Source organism: Propithecus coquereli, unplaced genomic scaffold (assembly GCF_000956105.1).
Source record: "Propithecus coquereli isolate 6110/MARCELLA unplaced genomic scaffold, Pcoq_1.0 Scaffold449, whole genome shotgun sequence".
Classification (NCBI taxonomy): domain Eukaryota; kingdom Metazoa; phylum Chordata; class Mammalia; order Primates; family Indriidae; genus Propithecus; species Propithecus coquereli.
In genome coordinates this window covers 1,364,360-1,380,864 of record NW_012150274.1, presented here as the reverse complement: position 1 = coordinate 1,380,864, position 16,505 = coordinate 1,364,360, and the positions used below count along the sequence as shown (strand labels likewise).

At 53.2% G+C, this 16,505-nt stretch overlaps 2 protein-coding genes across 2 annotated transcripts in view; one reads left to right on the top strand and one right to left on the bottom strand.

Annotated features, from left to right (window-relative positions):
- DPH7 (diphthamide biosynthesis 7) overlaps positions 1-13,819 on the top strand; it is a 28,110-nt gene extending 14,291 nt beyond the window's left edge. The window contains exons 5-9 of the mRNA XM_012654739.1: positions 842-1,014; positions 3,890-3,959; positions 4,079-4,144; positions 4,389-4,561; positions 13,173-13,819. Coding sequence (XP_012510193.1) covers positions 842-1,014; positions 3,890-3,959; positions 4,079-4,144; positions 4,389-4,561; positions 13,173-13,618 — 928 coding nt within the window. The 3' untranslated portion in view covers positions 13,619-13,819. The remainder of the gene's footprint in view (positions 1-841; positions 1,015-3,889; positions 3,960-4,078; positions 4,145-4,388; positions 4,562-13,172) is intronic.
- Positions 13,820-15,300: 1,481 nt separating this feature from the next.
- MRPL41 (mitochondrial ribosomal protein L41) lies at positions 15,301-15,979 on the bottom strand. Its single transcript, XM_012654750.1, has one exon. The coding sequence runs from the start codon at positions 15,840-15,842 to the stop codon at positions 15,435-15,437; it is 408 nt and encodes a 135-aa protein (XP_012510204.1). The 5' UTR covers positions 15,843-15,979; the 3' UTR covers positions 15,301-15,434.
- Between the last annotated feature and the right edge of the window lie 526 nt (positions 15,980-16,505).

Sequence of the window (16,505 nt, the reverse complement as noted above, 5' to 3'; positions counted from 1 at the left end):
CATCGAGTGGGGAGGGCGGTGGACACAAAGCTTGACGCGCAGTAAATAAGATCGCACGGTGGGTCAGGGGTGAAAGTGCTTTGGAAAGAAGGACGTTCTTAGTAGAGACGGAGTCTCGCTCTTGCTCAGGCTGGTCTCGAACTCCTGAGCTCAAACAATCCGCCAGCCTCGGCCTCCCAGAGAGCTAGGATTACAGGCATGAGCCACCGCACCCGGCCTGTTAGCCTTTTTTTTTTTTTTTTCCTTTTTTAAAGAAACAGAGTCTTGCTCTCTCTGTCACCCAGGCTGCAATGCAGTGGCATCACCGTAGCTCACTGCAGCCTTGAACTCTCGGGCTCCAGCAATCCTCCTGCCTCAGCCTCCCTAGTACCTGGGACTACGGGCACTGCCACCTCATCCGGCTAATTCAGCTAATTTTTTCTTATCTCTCTAGAGATGGGGTCTCGCTGTATTGCCCAGGCTGGCCTTGAACTCCCAGGCTCAAGCGACCCTCCTGCCTTGGCCTCCTGAGTGGCTGGGACTACAAGTGTGAGCACCATGCCCAACTTGTTAGCCCTGATTGTGCTCCCTAGACCTGGGAATATTACTCCCCATCCTAATCTTAAAAAAAAATTTCCAGCATTTTAGATAAATGGTAATAGTATTTTTATCATGATAAGTTAATACTGGTTTCTTTGACAAGCTAAGTGGCAGTTTTGGCCTTCGTCGGATGCCTGGGCAGGTCCCTTAGGAGGCATGTCCACGTACCACGTCTGTGGAGACCTCCTGGGACAGGGCTCAAAACTGGAGGAGGTGGATGAACGAAGTGCAGCTGGGCTTCCCCATTGGTTCCTGTGTCTAGGGCCAGCGACCGTCCCTGGAAAATCGTCAGTAGTGACTCCAGGGGGCAGCTTCACCTGCTGACGGTGAACGAGGTGGAGCCCAGACTGCAGAGAGTGGCCTCGTGGCAGGCGCATCAGTTCGAGGCCTGGATTGCTGCTTTTAACTACTGGCAGACAGAAGTCGTGTATTCAGGTCAGTGCCCTCCCCTGGACACAGGTGCTCTCCAGTGGAGACGGCAGGAGGGCGAGGGAGGGAGGTACCTGCCAAGGCTGGGCTGGTCCTGCTGGGATCTAGAAGACCTTCTGCGGAGAATGTACCTTCTGGGACGAGAGCTACAGTTGGCACTCGTCGCTTAGCCGTTCCTAAGAAAGCAAGGCGCAGGTTGCTTCTGGCCTTGCGGGCCCCTGGGTGCTGCTGGCCGTGACGGGGGCGGAGCCGTCCTGCCTGCGCGGTGCCCTCAGTGTCGTGTCCTTTGCACGAGCTCCTAGGAATCGGCGTCCGTGCTGTTTGCCTGATACCTACAAATACTATGTTGGATTTCAGGTTTGTCTACTCCCTTTTGGGAAGTAGTTTATCTTCCGAAAGAAAAGCAAGCACGAGAGAAATAAGATTACTTTCCTGGTCTCGGGTGGTGTTTTGGGGGTGCTGGTGTGGGAGTGAGAGGGCCTAGGAATGGGGACGCTTTGGCCTGACTCACGGAGGCGGGAGGGTTGGTCTCTGAGAGATGACAGAAGGAGGAACTGAATCTGCAAAGAGCCAAAGAAAAGATCTGACCCCTTCTTTGCCACTCTGCCTGATGGTGGCAGTGGGCCGCAGACCTGGGCGGGAGGTGAGGTCAGAACATTCCGCTGGACTGTCAGAAAACCACCTGAGCCCCTGCCCACAGCCCCTTTGTCAAAACCGCTCTCGCCGGGCTGACAGGGCATGGTTCAGCAAGCCTCGCCCCTCCGTCCTGGGTGTCGTGCGACCATGCACTCTGGGTGGCTCTTTCTCTCAGCTCTCTGTTCCGCTTCGCCGGCTCTTCTCCCCCTTCACGTGTGTCTGTCTCCTCGGGCTTCTGTCTGGATCTTGTCTCACCCGACGTTGTGACTCCTGGCGGCAGTCACTGCCTCTTTCCAGAAGCGGCCAGGTCTCGATTGTCTGACCCAGACCTTGTCTTTGAGCCCTAGGCCCATTTGTCTCGCCTGCTGCCCATCACCTGTGCTGGGATGTCCTGGGGCCCTCGTGCTCCGTGACGTGAGACCCGCACTCTCATCCTCTGCGCCACCCTGCTGCAGACCCCGCCTCCCTGTCCCCGAGTTCCCTGGCGCAGGATGTGGTCTGCGTGTTCCGCTCAGAAGCCTGCTGTCCTCGTGGATGACTGTGTGCCCTGCCCTCCCGGGGGTGGCGATTCATCTTCTGGGGGTCTCAGACCGGCTGTTTTGCGTGCTCCCCTGCAGCCACCCCCGTCCTGGCTGGCTGGTGCAGCAGAGCGACCGTGGCGGCCCTGCTTTCGCTCCCGGCCCCTCCCCGTCCAGGCTCCACACAATAGCCAGAGCTGTTGTTTAAAACACGCAAACTGTCGCACCTGATTGTTAGCGCCTTCACGCTCCTGTTTCTTTTAGGGTAACATAAAAAATACTTGTGAGATTCGGACCTGCCTTTACAGCCCCGTCCTGAGTGACAACTCTTTGCTCGTAACCTTCTTTTCCTCACGTTCCACGTTCTGTCCGGTCTCCGTGTTTCCTGCTCAGGTTCTACTCGCCTGGCGTGCTCAGCTTAAAGCCATCAGAAAAGCTGGCATAGGATGCCCTCCCTCGGCAGCCCAGATGGGCCTGGTCCTCCGTCATCCTTCTCGTGGTACCTCCAGCCCTTCCTGATGAGGATCAGTGCTAAAGGCTGCTCTGTCCCCGAGGGGAAGGTCCTCATCAGTTTCGTTTGCTGTCACACCCTGGAACAGTCTCAGCGAGAACCATAACGATTTTATTTTTTGAGGTTTCTCGTTGGATTGATTAGTTCTCCTGCCTTGGGGCTTAGCTAATTCCCAGCAGGACTGTGGTGGGGCAACAACGTAATAACTCAGGACTAATTCGTTCGTTTGCACTTACTGAGCACTTACTACGTGCCGCGCACCATTCCAGGGACTGGGACACAGCGAACAAACCGGCAGAAGGCTCTTCTGTCGCTCATACATCGAGTGGGGAGGGCGGTGGACACAAAGCTTGACGCGCAGTAAATAAGATCGCACGGTGGGTCAGGGGTGAAAGTGCTTTGGAAAGAAGGACGGTAGAAGGGTCGGGGAGCTGGGGGCAGGTGCAGACTGTCCTGTTTCAGAGCAGGGTCGGGGTGGGCAGGCCCTGGGGCATCTCCCGGGAGATGGCGGGTGGGCGAAGTGATCAGGGCCAGGCATTTCCCTTTTGACCTTTCACCCTCCCTGTGGGCCCCGCTCCCAAGCTCACCGCTTCCGTCAGGACACTGCCCTCCGCCCTGTGTCTTGGTGGTGCTCTGCCTCAGACTGGTGGTGGTTCAGTGCACCAGCCCCTCTGTCCTTCCCGTGCTTTCCGCTGTTCCCCTAAAGCTCGTGCAGGGTGTCTTTCACCGTCACGTTACACAGAGCATTTCTCCGCGACGATGCTGTGCCGAGTGTCCAGACACCTGAGAAGCGCTCGTGTGGCTGTTCCTTCATCTCTGTGCTCAGCGTTCTTTGATGTGGCCCCCCGGGGTCTTGGCACCAGGCAGCCGGTGCTGGACCCTAAGAGAAGCGGTTTAGCCGCGTGGGACCTGGCAATTACTGTCATGAACAGTGGCCACGTGGGACCAAATGCCCCTGCGGTTTCCGTTTCTTCCCTCTTATGCCAAATGCCCGTTGACATTTCCCTTCCTCCTGCAGGCCCTGCGGCAAGTCTGCAGATAGTCAGGCCCGTGTGCCTGTTCCTGGTGGTGTCTCGGGGCCTCCTGCTCGGTGGCAGCCTGAAACCACCCAGCAAAGTCACCCGAGGGGACTGCCTGACAGACAACTCGTCTCACTGAGAAACGGCCATTTCCTGTTGCCACTGCCGCTGTTGACAGCGTCTCTGTTTCCACGCAGGGGGGGACGATGGCCTTCTGAAGGGCTGGGACACCAGGGCACCTGGCAAGCCTCTGTTCACCAGCGAGAGGTAACCAGCCCGGGTCCGACTCGGCACCAGCACCGGCGGCCCTGCTCCTCCTCCGCGGGCCGCTCCCCGCACGAGCCTTGCGGCCCAGCCCTTGCTCAGGCATCGCCCTTGTCTTGCAGACACTCCATGGGCGTGTGCAGCATCCAGAGCAGCCCCCACCGGGAGCACGTCCTGGCCACGGGGAGGTGAGTCCGCCGGAGCGGGTCACAGGTCCCTCTCGCGTCCTTCGGGTCCCCTCCTCGTGGGACCATCAGCGTTTGGTCTGGCCAGCTCTCAAAGGGGAGTGTAGGCGTCTGGGTTTGGGAAGGGGACTTCATCTCAAGGGACGAGTGGGAGGGTCCCCAGGAGATGTTCCCTGCCACCCAGGGGCCTTGGGGGGCAAGCGAGCGTGGGCTCAGCTGCAAGTCCGCGGGCGTTGGTCGGTTCCAGCTACGACGAGCACGTTCTACTGTGGGACACTCGGAACATGAAGTGGCCGTGTGCAGACACACCTGTCCAGGGCGGGGTGTGGAGGCTCAGGTGGCACCCTTTCCATCAGCACCTGCTCCTGGCGGCCTGTATGCACGGTGGCTTTAAGATCCTCGACTGCCAAAAGGCGATGGGTGAGTGGGGCCCCTGTAGCTGGGCCTGAGGGCAGGGGCTCCCAGTTCCCTGCCCCCTTGGCTGCAAGCTCTTCCTCGTCTTCCACACGTTCCCAGGGCCACACCCTAGACCCTGTGGTCTGTGACCGCGCCAACTCCGGAACCTGAGTTTCAGGAACTCTGTGCTCTGACCGTTGTTTCCTCCCGACCCGCTCAGTGATGCTGGCTCCTGCATTTCAGCAGCCCTCTGACCCCGCCGGTCACTCTCGCGCTACACTTGGCCGTCCTTCTCCCAGGTTCTTCGGCCTGTGAGCAGTTTGGGCTCCATGGTCTGAGGTCCCCAGTGTGCTCCCTTCTCACGCTCTCTGGGCGGAACCCAGCGTTGTTGGGGACGCTCTCCTGTGTGCCTGAGCCGTGGAGTGTGGCTGCAGGGGGATGTCACTTGCAGTGCCCTCCCTTCAAGCTCATGCCCGTGGTCCTGGGCGTTAACTCCCTGCTGTCAGGACTGTTCCACATTTTCTCTCCTCAGAGCCCCAACTTCCCCTCTTCACTCATCTCTCAGTCTCCCTCCTCCCCCCACTCCAAAAAGAAGTGACCAGAAAACCCCATCATCTTCCTACCGGCCTTCCTGAGTCACCTGCGTGTGCGCAGTGGCTGGACCGCATCTGTCCTAAGGCTAGTGCCCTCTGCGCGGGTCTCTGCCCAGGAGCTGGCCTGCGCCGCTGTTCCTCTTTCCTGCACCCTCGGTTTCCCGTTCCCTCTGCACCATCCCGACTAGTTACGTGAACATCCCGTAATGCTGCTCATCTTAGAACTGAGTGTTTTTAATTAACATAGGCATTTGTAGTGGTAAACTTTCCTCTGAGGACTGCTTTTGCTACATGCCGTATGCTTTGGTGTGTTGGTGTCTTTCTTTTCATTCATCTCGAGGTGGTTTCTAATTTCCTTCTGATTTTTTTCTTAGACCATTGGTTCTTTATGTGTGTGTTGTGTATTTTCCACATTTTTGTGAGGGTCCGCAAATTTCTTTTTGTCATTTATTTCTAATTTGGTTCTACTGTGGAGTCCTTTCAAGTTTGTTGAGACTCGTTGTTTGTGGCCTAGAATGTGGTGTGTCCTGGAGAATGTTCTGTGCACTGGAGCAGAGTACGTGTTCCGGGGTCATTGGTGGAGTGGTCTGTAGACGTCTGTTAGGTCTCATTGGTTTATAACGTTCAGATCTTCTTGTTCATTATTATTATTATTATTTTTAGAGACAGGGTCTTGACTTGTCACCTGGGCTAGAGTGCAGTGTCACAATCATAGCTCACTGCAGCCTTGAACTCCTGGGCTACAGCCATCCTCCTGCCTCAGCCTCCCGAGTAGCTGGGACTACAGGTGCCACCATTCCTGGCTAATTTTTAAATTTTTTTAGAGATAGGATTTTGCTGTGTTGCCCAGGCTGGTCTTGAAGTCCTGGCGTCAAGTGATCCTCCTGCTTTGGCCTCCCACAGCTGTGGGATTGTAGGTATGAGCCGCTGCACCTGGCCTCTGCTAGTTCCTCACCAATCTCCCATCTGTTCAGTGTTGGAAGTGGGGTACTGAAGTCTCCAGCCAACCCTGTAGAATTTCTATGCCTGCCCTTACTTCTGTCAGTTTTTGCTTCATGTATTTGGGGGCTCTGTTTTTAGATGCATGTATGCTTATGATACTTGTATCTTCCAGATGTGTTGACCCTTTTTTTCACTATGAAGTGTCCTCCTTTATATCTAGGTACGTTTTTTGTTTTAAAGTCAGCCTTGAGATTAGTGTGGCTCCTAAGCTTTCTCACGGCTGCTGCTGTGTGACACGTCTTCTTCCATCCTTCCACCTCCAGTCTGTTCCTGTGTTTGAATCCGAAGCCCGTCCCCAGTCAGGTTGTGCGTTTTTCCCAGGGAACCGCACGAAGGTGACCTGCGCCCTCCTCGGTGCCTCACATCAGGAGACTTGTGACGCCGCCTTGTCCGTGGCTGTGACGCGAGCTCTGACCGCCCTGCCCAGGTGGTGTCTGCGGATCTCTCCGCGCAGAGACGTGATTTTCCCCTTTGTGATCAACAGATCGTCTGTGGTGAGAGTCTTCGAACCTATAAACAGCTGTTCTGATCAGACTTTCACCCCATCGAGTGATGATTCTTGCCTGAACAAGTTATTACTATGATAATTATAGAATGGTGATTTTCTAGCTTTTATTACACCTTCTACATTTATTAATTAGCATTCTTTTGTAAGATGGAGGTTGCTTTTTTGTGTCTCTGTCTGTATTTAATATCCGTGTAGACACACGGGGTTTTACGTTATTCAGTGGGTCGTAATCCATTATTGTCATTGTTCATTATAATGTTCAAATCGTCCCAGGGTTTAACCATGGAAGCCCCTTTGAGCTGGCTTCTCTGTTCTTTTCATGTGTCCCGTTGTCTTTTTTTGGACATTTCCTTACGTTTTGGCACAGGATACTTCAGGTTCATTTTGTGTTTTATCTCTCTCATTCCTGAAATCAGCTGTTTCTTCAGGGAGTGCTGGATCCTCTTAGCGATGACTTGTGTTTTGAAACCAAGATTTGATTGTCCTTATAGCTCGTAGAGTCCGTGTGTGTGTGTGTGTGTGTGTGTGTGTGCGCGCGCGCGCGCGCGCGTACATACATATGTGTTTTACGAGTGCAAGTTCATCATGACATCTCTAATTCCAGTCCAACACCGCAGTGTTCTCTTGCCCTCCCCGTTCGGTATGCACCTCCCATCTCCAGTAAGAACCTTGGTGCCCAGCAAACGTTTACTTACCTGCTTGATCTTACAGAGTTGCTGCTGGTACTACCAAAACACACCTGCTGAGTAAATTCAAGATGTTTCTGCAGTTCTTTTCTTTAGATTGAGGTACATATAGTCAAACTCCTGTGGCCAGGCGCAGTGGCTCGTGCCTATAGTCCCAACTGCTTGGGAGGCTGAGGTGGGAGGATCATGTGAGTTCAGGAGTTTGAAACCAGCTTGGGCAACATAGTGAGACCCCATCTTTAAAAAAAAAGGTTGTAAAAATCATAATAATTACATTTAGATGGTAGGAATAAGTTTTAGTGTCCTATACTACTGTAGAATAACTAAAGTTAACAATAATATATAGTTTTAAATAGCTAGAAGGAGGATATTAAATGTTCCCAACGCAAAAAAACGATAAATGTTTGAGATAATGGATATACTCATTACCACGATCTGATCACTGTACAATATATGCATTGGAACATCACTGTGTACCCTATGAATAGGTACAATAAGAAAAATTCTAGAAGAAAAAATAAGCAAATGTCCAAAAAAAAGTTACTTGGATTAGTTTTTTGTGTATATGAGGTTATTTGAAATACAATTAGATTTATTCTGTTCATTTTTTTAAGGATTTTTCTGCATCATTAATTTCTTTGTTTTAAATGTATAGAAACATTAACGGTGTCCTAGATGTTAAAATTATACAGAAAGTATGCTCTGAGGTGTGCGAGTCTTTCCCTAGCCCTCTGTCTCCTGCCCACTCACTGATTGTTGGTTCCAGTCTCATTAGTTTTGGGTTATAATTGTGTTTTTTTGCAAAAATAGGTATAAATATGTATATGTAATCTTTCCTTTTTTATAACATAAAACCTAACATTGTACATATATTCTTTTCTTTGCTTATTTCATATAAAAATAGATCCTCGACATCACTCCACGTTCATTGACGTCTTCCTCGTCCGTTTTCGCAGAGACGGGTCCTTGCTCCATGGCTCAGGCTGGAGGGCGGCGGTGCGACCACAGCCCCCTGCAGCCTCCATCTCCCGGGCGAAGGGATCCTCCCAGGTCGCTGGGACTACGGGCCCACCATCACGCCCCACTAATTTATTTTTCGGTAGAGATGGGAAACAAACAACATTTATGTAATTCCCATGTTATTTTCTGTCCTTGCCCCACCTGTTTTTCCTCGGTCTTAGCTCAGAGCCGAGTATTTTTTGTGCTCCAGTCCTGGTGCCAGTGGTTCTTGCCCTCTCTCGTTCGGGTGGAGCTTGTCTCCCGATAGACCCTTTAGAAAGTCTCTTGAGGGTGGTGGTCCCTGAATTCTCACGTGCTCAACCCTGTTTCCATGGCCTTAGCACTCGAAGGAGAGCTTGCCAGTGACGTCCTAGATTCGCGCTCCGTCGCTGGTGTGTCTTGAACGCGTCCTGCCCAGCCGCCTTTCTTGGCGCTCTGCTGCCAGGCAGGGGCTTGTGAGTAATTTGCTCTTTCTGTCTGGAGGACCTGATGATTTTTTCTCAACTGGTTTTTAAAAAACTATGGTGAAATACATATAAAACATGCCATTTTAAGCATTTTAATTGTGTAATTCAGTGGTATGAAATATGTTCAAAACGTTGCACAATCATCACTCTGTTTACGTCCCAAACTTTTCCATTACCCCAGACTTTTTCTTTGAGCTCCTGGTAACTTGTAATTTATGTTCCGTCCTCTGAATTTGCCTCGTCCAGATACCTGATAGAAGGGAGATCACAGAACACACGTCTGCTTGTACCTGGCTTCTCTCCCATAGCTTGATGTTTTCAAGGCCCACCCGTGCCACAGCATGTCAGAATTTCTTTCCTTTTTAAGACTGTGGAGAGACCGCATTTCGTCTGTCTGTCACGCACTGGTGCGCATCTGGGTCGTTCCACCTTTCGGCTGTGGTACCTTTGACCCTTGATAGGGAGTGGCTTCGCTGGGGTCTGTCTCGGAGTTCACCACTCCAGGCCACTTGTCAGGTACTTCGTGGGCCTTTTTCATAAATAGATTTCGTTTTTACGAGACTTTTATTTCTAGAAATTATTCTTGGGTTTTAAATGTTAATTCCATCTCATTGTTTTGTTTTCTTCAGAAACTCCAGTTTTCTCTGTTGGATTCTCTTTTCATTTCAGTCCGTTTGTCTGATCCTCCCTCTTTCTTTCTCCCACTTTCCTCCTCTTGGCTGTTCCCTGCCATCTTCAATGCCCACAGTTAATTTTCCAGTCGAATCCTTTTTCCCTCGTGCGCCTGGTATTTGATATTTTTTTTTATAGATGGTTTTGTCTTTTTCTGGTCTGAGTATTTGACTTTCTGTGCCAGGGTGGGGCTTCCCCGTGCAGTAGTCAGTGGGGATCTGTCCTATGAAGAAATGGGGCAGGGGCGGGACTCTCAGGAGTGGGTGCTGAAGGTCCAAATGCCCTGAGGAGGCAGGTGCCATGGCTCACGCTGATAATGCCAGCACTTTGGGAGGCCGAGGCAGGAGGATTGCTTGAGGCCCGGAGTTCAAGACCAGCCTGGGCAACATAGCAAGACCCCATTTCTACAAAAAATAAGAACAGTTAACCAGGCATGGTGGCACAAATGAGGCACAGATGAGACGTTTTCACTGGAGGTTTCTCAGATGTCTTGATCTCAAGTTACCATCCTTTGGTTCCTTTGGTTTCCTGCCCAGCTGCCAGCTACCTTGGGAGCCAAGCGGGAAAGGTTGTCCTTGTTTAATGTGTCGGCTTTTACCTGCTCCTGGTTCTCAGCCCATCCCCTGTGCTCATGTCCCCTCACCTGTGCCTTCAGCCTCTCTTGATGACCCTCCAGTTTGATGCCACAGCTGCTGTAGGGCCAGTTGCCCAGGCAGAGGCTGGGGAGACCTGGGAGTGTGTCCGATTCCCCTGTCCACTCTCATCCCACTGGCCGAGGAGCCCAGTTTCTGCGCCTTTCTGGAGAAGTGCAGTGAGAACAGCGTGCTCCCTGCCCTGGCAGCCCAGTTCCTGCTTTCTTTGATCTGCTGAGTCAGTTACCACTCACTGACCTACTTGCCACCTGCAGAATTTTCTTTCCTTCTCATTCGTTGTCATTTCCTGTCCTGTGTCTGTGCCTTTTTAATTCTCTGTACTGTCATTTTTGGAAAGAAGAAGAAAAGAAACAGTTGTGTTTGTTCTGCTGTTTCTCTCAAGTCCACACTTGGGCTCTCGTTCCCTCACCGCATGGAGGCCACTCTAGCCCATCTTGCCACGCGCTGTCCAGCGGGGGCTGCATCTGGCCCCCAGCCCATGCCCTCTCCTGAACTCAACTTGGAGCCCGCAGCCTCTGCCGCTTGGCCACTCTTAAACCGGACGGTGCCGCCTCAAACCTGCTTCTTCACTTCTTAGAGATTGGTACCTCCTTTCAGTTTTCCAGGTCTCAAACTTAGGAGCTCAGTCTTTGCCTTCTCTGGTCGTCGTTCCTCTTTCCCTCTGACGCCCTGCCAGTGCGTCCGGGCCGTGCCCCCGGGGCTCTGTCTGGTGCTCCGTACCTTGCCGTAGCTGGTCTGGCTGCCGCGTCTCCCACCGCACCTTTCCACTCTGCCCGTGGCCCGCCATCGGGTCCTTGCACAGCAGTGACCTTTTTAAAAACGTGAACCATGAGAAGTATCCAGTGGCTTCCGCATCATTTGGAATAAAATTTTGGGATCCGGCCCCTGCCTACCTCTGGCTGCATCTTCACCCTCTCCACGGCCACACTGTTCTTCTGCCGTCCCCCGAGTGCACTGGGCTCATTAGGCTCACGCACTTGCTGCTTCAGATCTTCACCCCTCAGTGTGTTTGTTTTTTCTTTTTGTTTTTAGAAACAGGTCTCGCTCTGTTGCCCAGGCTGGACTGCAGTGGTGTGATCATGGCTCACTGCAGCCGCCAACTCCTGGCCTCAAGCGATCCTCTGGCCTCAGCTTCCCAAGCAGCTGGGACTACAAGTGTGTGCCACCACGGAGGCTAATTGTTCTTACTTTTTGTAGAAATGGGGTCTTGCTATGTTGCCCAAGCTGGTCTTGAACTCCTGGCCTCAAGCAGTCCTCCCGCGTCGGCCTCCCAAAGTGCTGGCATTATCAGCGTGAGCCATGGCACCTGGCTCCTCAGGGCATTCGGACCTTCAGCACCCACTCCTGAGAGTCCTGCCCCTACCCTATTTCTTCACAGCACTGATCCCCACTCGGAAGTGTCTTTTGTTCATTCATTCATGGTCCGTCTTCCCCACCAGAGTGAGCTCTGTGAGATGCAGACCCTGTCTTATTACCTTTCTGAAGCCTTAGAAGAGGCCCTGGCCAAGAGCGGGTGTGTTGAGTGACTGTCAGGTGAAAGACGAGCTGAGGTCCTTCCTGCCCAGTGACACAAGGAAGCGTCTTCCAGGGACAGCAGCAGCTTTATCTGGGGCTTCCTTCCCAGGGCTGGCCCGTGCATGCTGCCCCAGTACCCCTGTGGCTGTCTCGGAAGGTTCCGCCTCTTGCTCCCCCCTGGATCCACCTCTGGGCTCAGGGAGCTGGGTCTCCTGTGCTGTGACTCCATTCCTGGCATGTTTCCTAATTCTAGCATCCTGGTCTGCCCTCAGCCCGCCTTCCCCAGTTCTCATTCTGGTTTCGACTCAGATCACTGGCACTGATCCCTGAGCTTCAGAGGTAGCGATGACAGCCATCTCAGGGCATTGTGACCGTCTAGGCTCACTGAAAACCTGAGTGGCCTCCTGGCCTTCCAGAGCCAGGGAGTCCCCCAGCTGGCTGAAAGGCTTCTGAGTCTGCACCCCCAGCTCACCTCCTCCTGGCTCCACGATGCTCTCACAGCCCTGGCCCGGCCTCCTGACCCCAGACACCCTAGGCGTGGCCACACGTTTTTTTTTTTTTTTTTTTTTTTTTTTGAGATAGAGTCTCACTCTGTTGCCCAGGCTAGAGTGCCGTGGCGTCAGCCTAGCTCACAGCAACCTCAAACTCCTGAGCTCAAGCGATCCTCCTGCCTCAGCCTCCTGGGTAGCTGGGACTACAGGTATGCGCCACCATGCCCGGCTAATTTTTATATATACATATATTTTTTTAGTTGTCCAGATCATTTCTTTCTATTTTTTGGTAGAGATGGGGTCTCGCTCTTGCTCAGGCTGGTCTCGAACTCCTGAGCTCAAACGATCCGCCCGCCTCAGCCTCCCAGAGTGCCAGGATTACAGGCGTGAGCCACTGCGCCCGGCCCACGGTGTCATTTCTTTCTGGTCGTAACGTCCCCCGCACACCATCCATTGCTGTGCACTGTCTGGAACCCTCCCAGGCCTGTTTCCATCCTGCCCGCCATCCTCCAGGTGCCATGACAACTTATCACAAAGAAACTGCTCGGCTTAACCTGTCAGTGACCCCCTTTCCTGCCAAAATCCAAACCCTGCCATGGGGCATGTGGTGCTGCAGCTGCAGCAGCATGTGTGCAGCTCGACCGTGCCGTGGCCTTTCCCACCTTGCCCTGCACACGTGTTCCGTTTCTCATACCTCCCTCCCCTCCCCTCCCACCTGGCCAACTCCTTTGTCCTTTGCTTTTAAGTCTTAGCTGAGTTAGATCCCCCTCTGAGAAGCTTTGTTAAGTTCTCCAACTTGGAACAGCACCCCTGACGTGTGGTTCTGTAGCCCCCACTGATTCCTCTCTCTGAGGAACGTGTCCTGTGTGCACTGCAAGGGGAAATGTCTGTTTTCTTCTCCACCTGTCTGTCCAGGTCTTGATGCCTCTGCGTGACTCACAGGGACTGCTCCTGCTGGAGTCTCCCTTTGAGGCTGGACACGGGCATTGGTTGGGGCTGATCAACTCTGGGTAACGTTGTTTCCTGTGTTCTCCTGTCTCTCGCCCCAGGGCAGAGGCAGGAAGCCACAGTCTTGGTGTCCCACGTGTTGCCCAACTCACTGGTGTATGGAGCCGACTGGTCCTGGCTCCTCGTCCGTTCTCCGCAGCCCGTCCCCTCGTGGTCCTGTCTTCAGAGCGACCCAGGAGCCAGAGCAGCAGACCTGAAGGTTGCAGGTGGGTTGCCAGCACCCTCTCTTGAACGCACAGTGGATGACGAGGGGGAGGACCCTGCGAAACTCCAGAGTGGCGTGGAGCCACTCCCAGAGAACAGGAGGAAGAGCGGCACTGAACTGCACACCAAAGCGGCCAAGCCCTGTGACCGAGACACACACCTGGAAGGGCTGAACTCGGATGTCAGCCTCTTGGCCACCTGCTCCTTTTATGACCATGCTCTCCACCTCTGGAAGTGGGAGGTGACCTGGGCTCAAGATCGTGAAGACCATTCCCACAAGTAAACTAAGCGTGTGACTTTGTGAGGGAACTGCCCATGGCTCATTTGAGATTGTTCCTGCAACCCTGCAAGCTGCACGGTCAGAGCAGCTGTCGGCTCCCCTCCTGGGCCGTGGAAAGGGACTGGGCGGTGCTGTCTGGCTGTGAGTGGGGAAAAGACTTGGTTTCAGAGAACAAACTTGTGAGTTTCTCAGGTAGATTTTGACTTTCAGCCCTTCATACGTGTTTAAGCGACTACGTATATTAATTAAATGAAGTTTAAGAAGAAAAGTTACTTTATAATGTAAGAAGTAATTTCAGATGCACACTTTAAAAGATCCCCTCATCATAGCACCAGAAGTGCTTGTACAGGTTTCGCATCCCTAATCCACAAATCCAAAATCTTAAATGCTCCAAAATCTGAAACTTTTTAAATGTAGACATGTCTCCCCAAGTGGAAAATTCCATACCTGATTTCATGTGGCAGGTTGCATATGTTATTGAAAATACTGTATAAAATTACCTTCAGGCTGTGTGTAAGGTGTATATGAAACAATTGAATTTCATGTTTAAACTCAGATCCATCCCATTCCCAAGATTCATTGTGTATATATACAAATATTCCAAAATCCGGAAGAATCTGAAATCTGTAACACTTCTGGTGCAAGCATTTCTGATGAGGGATGCTCCACCTGTATCAGACCCCTATACAGATAAACAAAAGGAAGAAGTGTATGTATGTCCTGAGTTGCCTTAAGGGGTCATAAACTGGAAATACATGAAGTCAGTGTGAGGCACTAATGACTCCATCACTGTGGCATTAAAAAAACTACTTGCTTCTATAAATTGTTTGGCTTGAAAAAAATTACAAAAACTATTCGCTTCCAAATGTGGCACAGGTGGTGGCTGCAGAAACAAACAAGCTGTGTGACACCTGACTCCCACTTTGAGTATTCTTGTCTCTGGGTGGAACTGTGTGGTTGAAGTACAGGCTGCTGTAAAATTGGTCAAATCCGCAGCATTTACTAACATACATAGGTGTTCAGAAGCAGAAAACATGCACTTCTATCCTTTGCTTTCCTATATTCTGAAGATAGGACACGACATGCCAACGTAAGTCAGATTGCTACGAGAAATTGTTCTGTGTTAAGGTAATCAATATCCAGCCAACGGCCCTTTTATATCTATAGAAACATGTTGAATCCTCCCTTAGAGTTTGTGTTAAGGATATTTAACTTAAGTGTCACCTAGATATTGAACAGAATACAGAATATCTGCCGGACTATGCACTGAAACCGGTACACACAAAGAAGAGAGACTGGTTTGCAGAAGAAATCCCAGTTTGGCACTAACTTCTTGTGTGGCCTCATCTTTAAGTTTGCCCCAAGAGGGGCAGTTACCTTCACCTGACCCAAACTGTTGCCTTGAAACCCTATAAAGAATATGCTCCTTGTTTCTTGGGTGAGGAATTTGGGGGATGAACTAACCAGTGTGGTCACCTGGCACAATCTGCCTTGTAAATTCTTTTCCTCCTGTAAGCTGAGTCATGTGTTCGCCATTGGCATGCTCCCAGAACCCTTTCGTGGGGAAGGTGACTTCTTCCAAAGGGTTTCCAGTGAATGGAGTCTCCGTATGAGAACTCTGCACCGAAATCATTCGTGCTGCACTTTCACACGACCTGATGCCAAAAACACACGCTGTACAGAGTAGCAAAGGCCTTTAATAAACGAGACGAGGGAACTACCGCCCCACTCCCCCGGGGATTCATGATCCGTGAGAATGGATCGATCGATGCAGTCTCCAGCTCGCAGGCAAAACCCAGGGTCACTCCTGCTCTGCCTCCTAGCGCAGGAAATTCCTCGGATACAGCTGGAAGAGCTTGCCTTCCTGTGTGGGCTCAAAACCGTACTTTTCCAGGTTGTCAGGATCGAAAGTGCCGTCCTTGAAGTCCTTCTCGATGGCAGGTGCGACTGCTTCCACGAAGAGCTTCCTGGCCGTGAGCGGCGCGTCGGCGCCCGCAGGAGCGCGGTAGCTCACGTAGGGCTTGAGCTTGAAGCCGGCCAAGTCCGGGACGACGAACTCCGGGACCTTCTCCTTTATATGCACGAACTTCCAGCCCGAGGCGAAGACGCCGGTCCTCTTGGCGCCGCGGCCCTTGCAGAAGGTGCGCGGCCCTCGCTTGCTCGTCCACTGGCTCATCCTGTCCGCGCCGCGGACCACGACCCGGGCCGCCGCGCTCAGGACGCCCATGCTGCGCCGCCCTGGGGAGCCTGGACCCCGCCTGACCCGCTCGCGCAACGGTCTGGGCTGCGATTCCCGCGCGAGCACCCACGCGGCGTGCAGCGGCTCCGACACCGAGCCCCGACGCGACGTTGCTCCGTTTCCGGTCGGCGCGGGCGGCCCCCCACTCTTCAGCAAGAGCGGCTCCGATTGGCTGCCGCCGCATCCAATGCGCAGCCTCTGCCCTAGGAGGGGGCGTGACCTCGGGACTCGGCCAATGCGTGGGGAGATCCGGGGCGGGACGACGGGGCCGCCGTGGGGCCGGGGCGGGGCGTCCGGCGCGCGGGCTTGGTGGGTGACTGGCCTGCGCGCCTCGAGGTAGCGGGGCCTGGGCGTAAGCGTGTTGAGGGTCGCCCTCCGCTCCCGCCTCCGCGCCGCACGCCTACGGGGCCTGGTCCCCTGGCGTCGCCCGCCTGCGGGGCCCGCGGCGTCCCGGTGGGACTCGGTCGCGGCAGCCCTGAGGTGGCGTCGGGCCGGCCGTTCGCGGGCCCGGGTCTGCAGCCAGAGGGCGCCGCGTCGGTGGCAAGGCCCCTCCCCGCGGGAGGCTCAGGTCCTCGCGGTCCCGAGTTCGTCGTCTCCGGACCCAACACACCACCTTGCGCACTGAACCAGCAGCACTGGACAGTCTCACGT

Coding starts and splice junctions, on each gene's coding strand:
- MRPL41 (XM_012654750.1), bottom strand. CDS start 15,842: ATGGGCGTCCTGAGCGCGGCGGCCCGGGTCGTGGTCCGCGGCGCGGAC.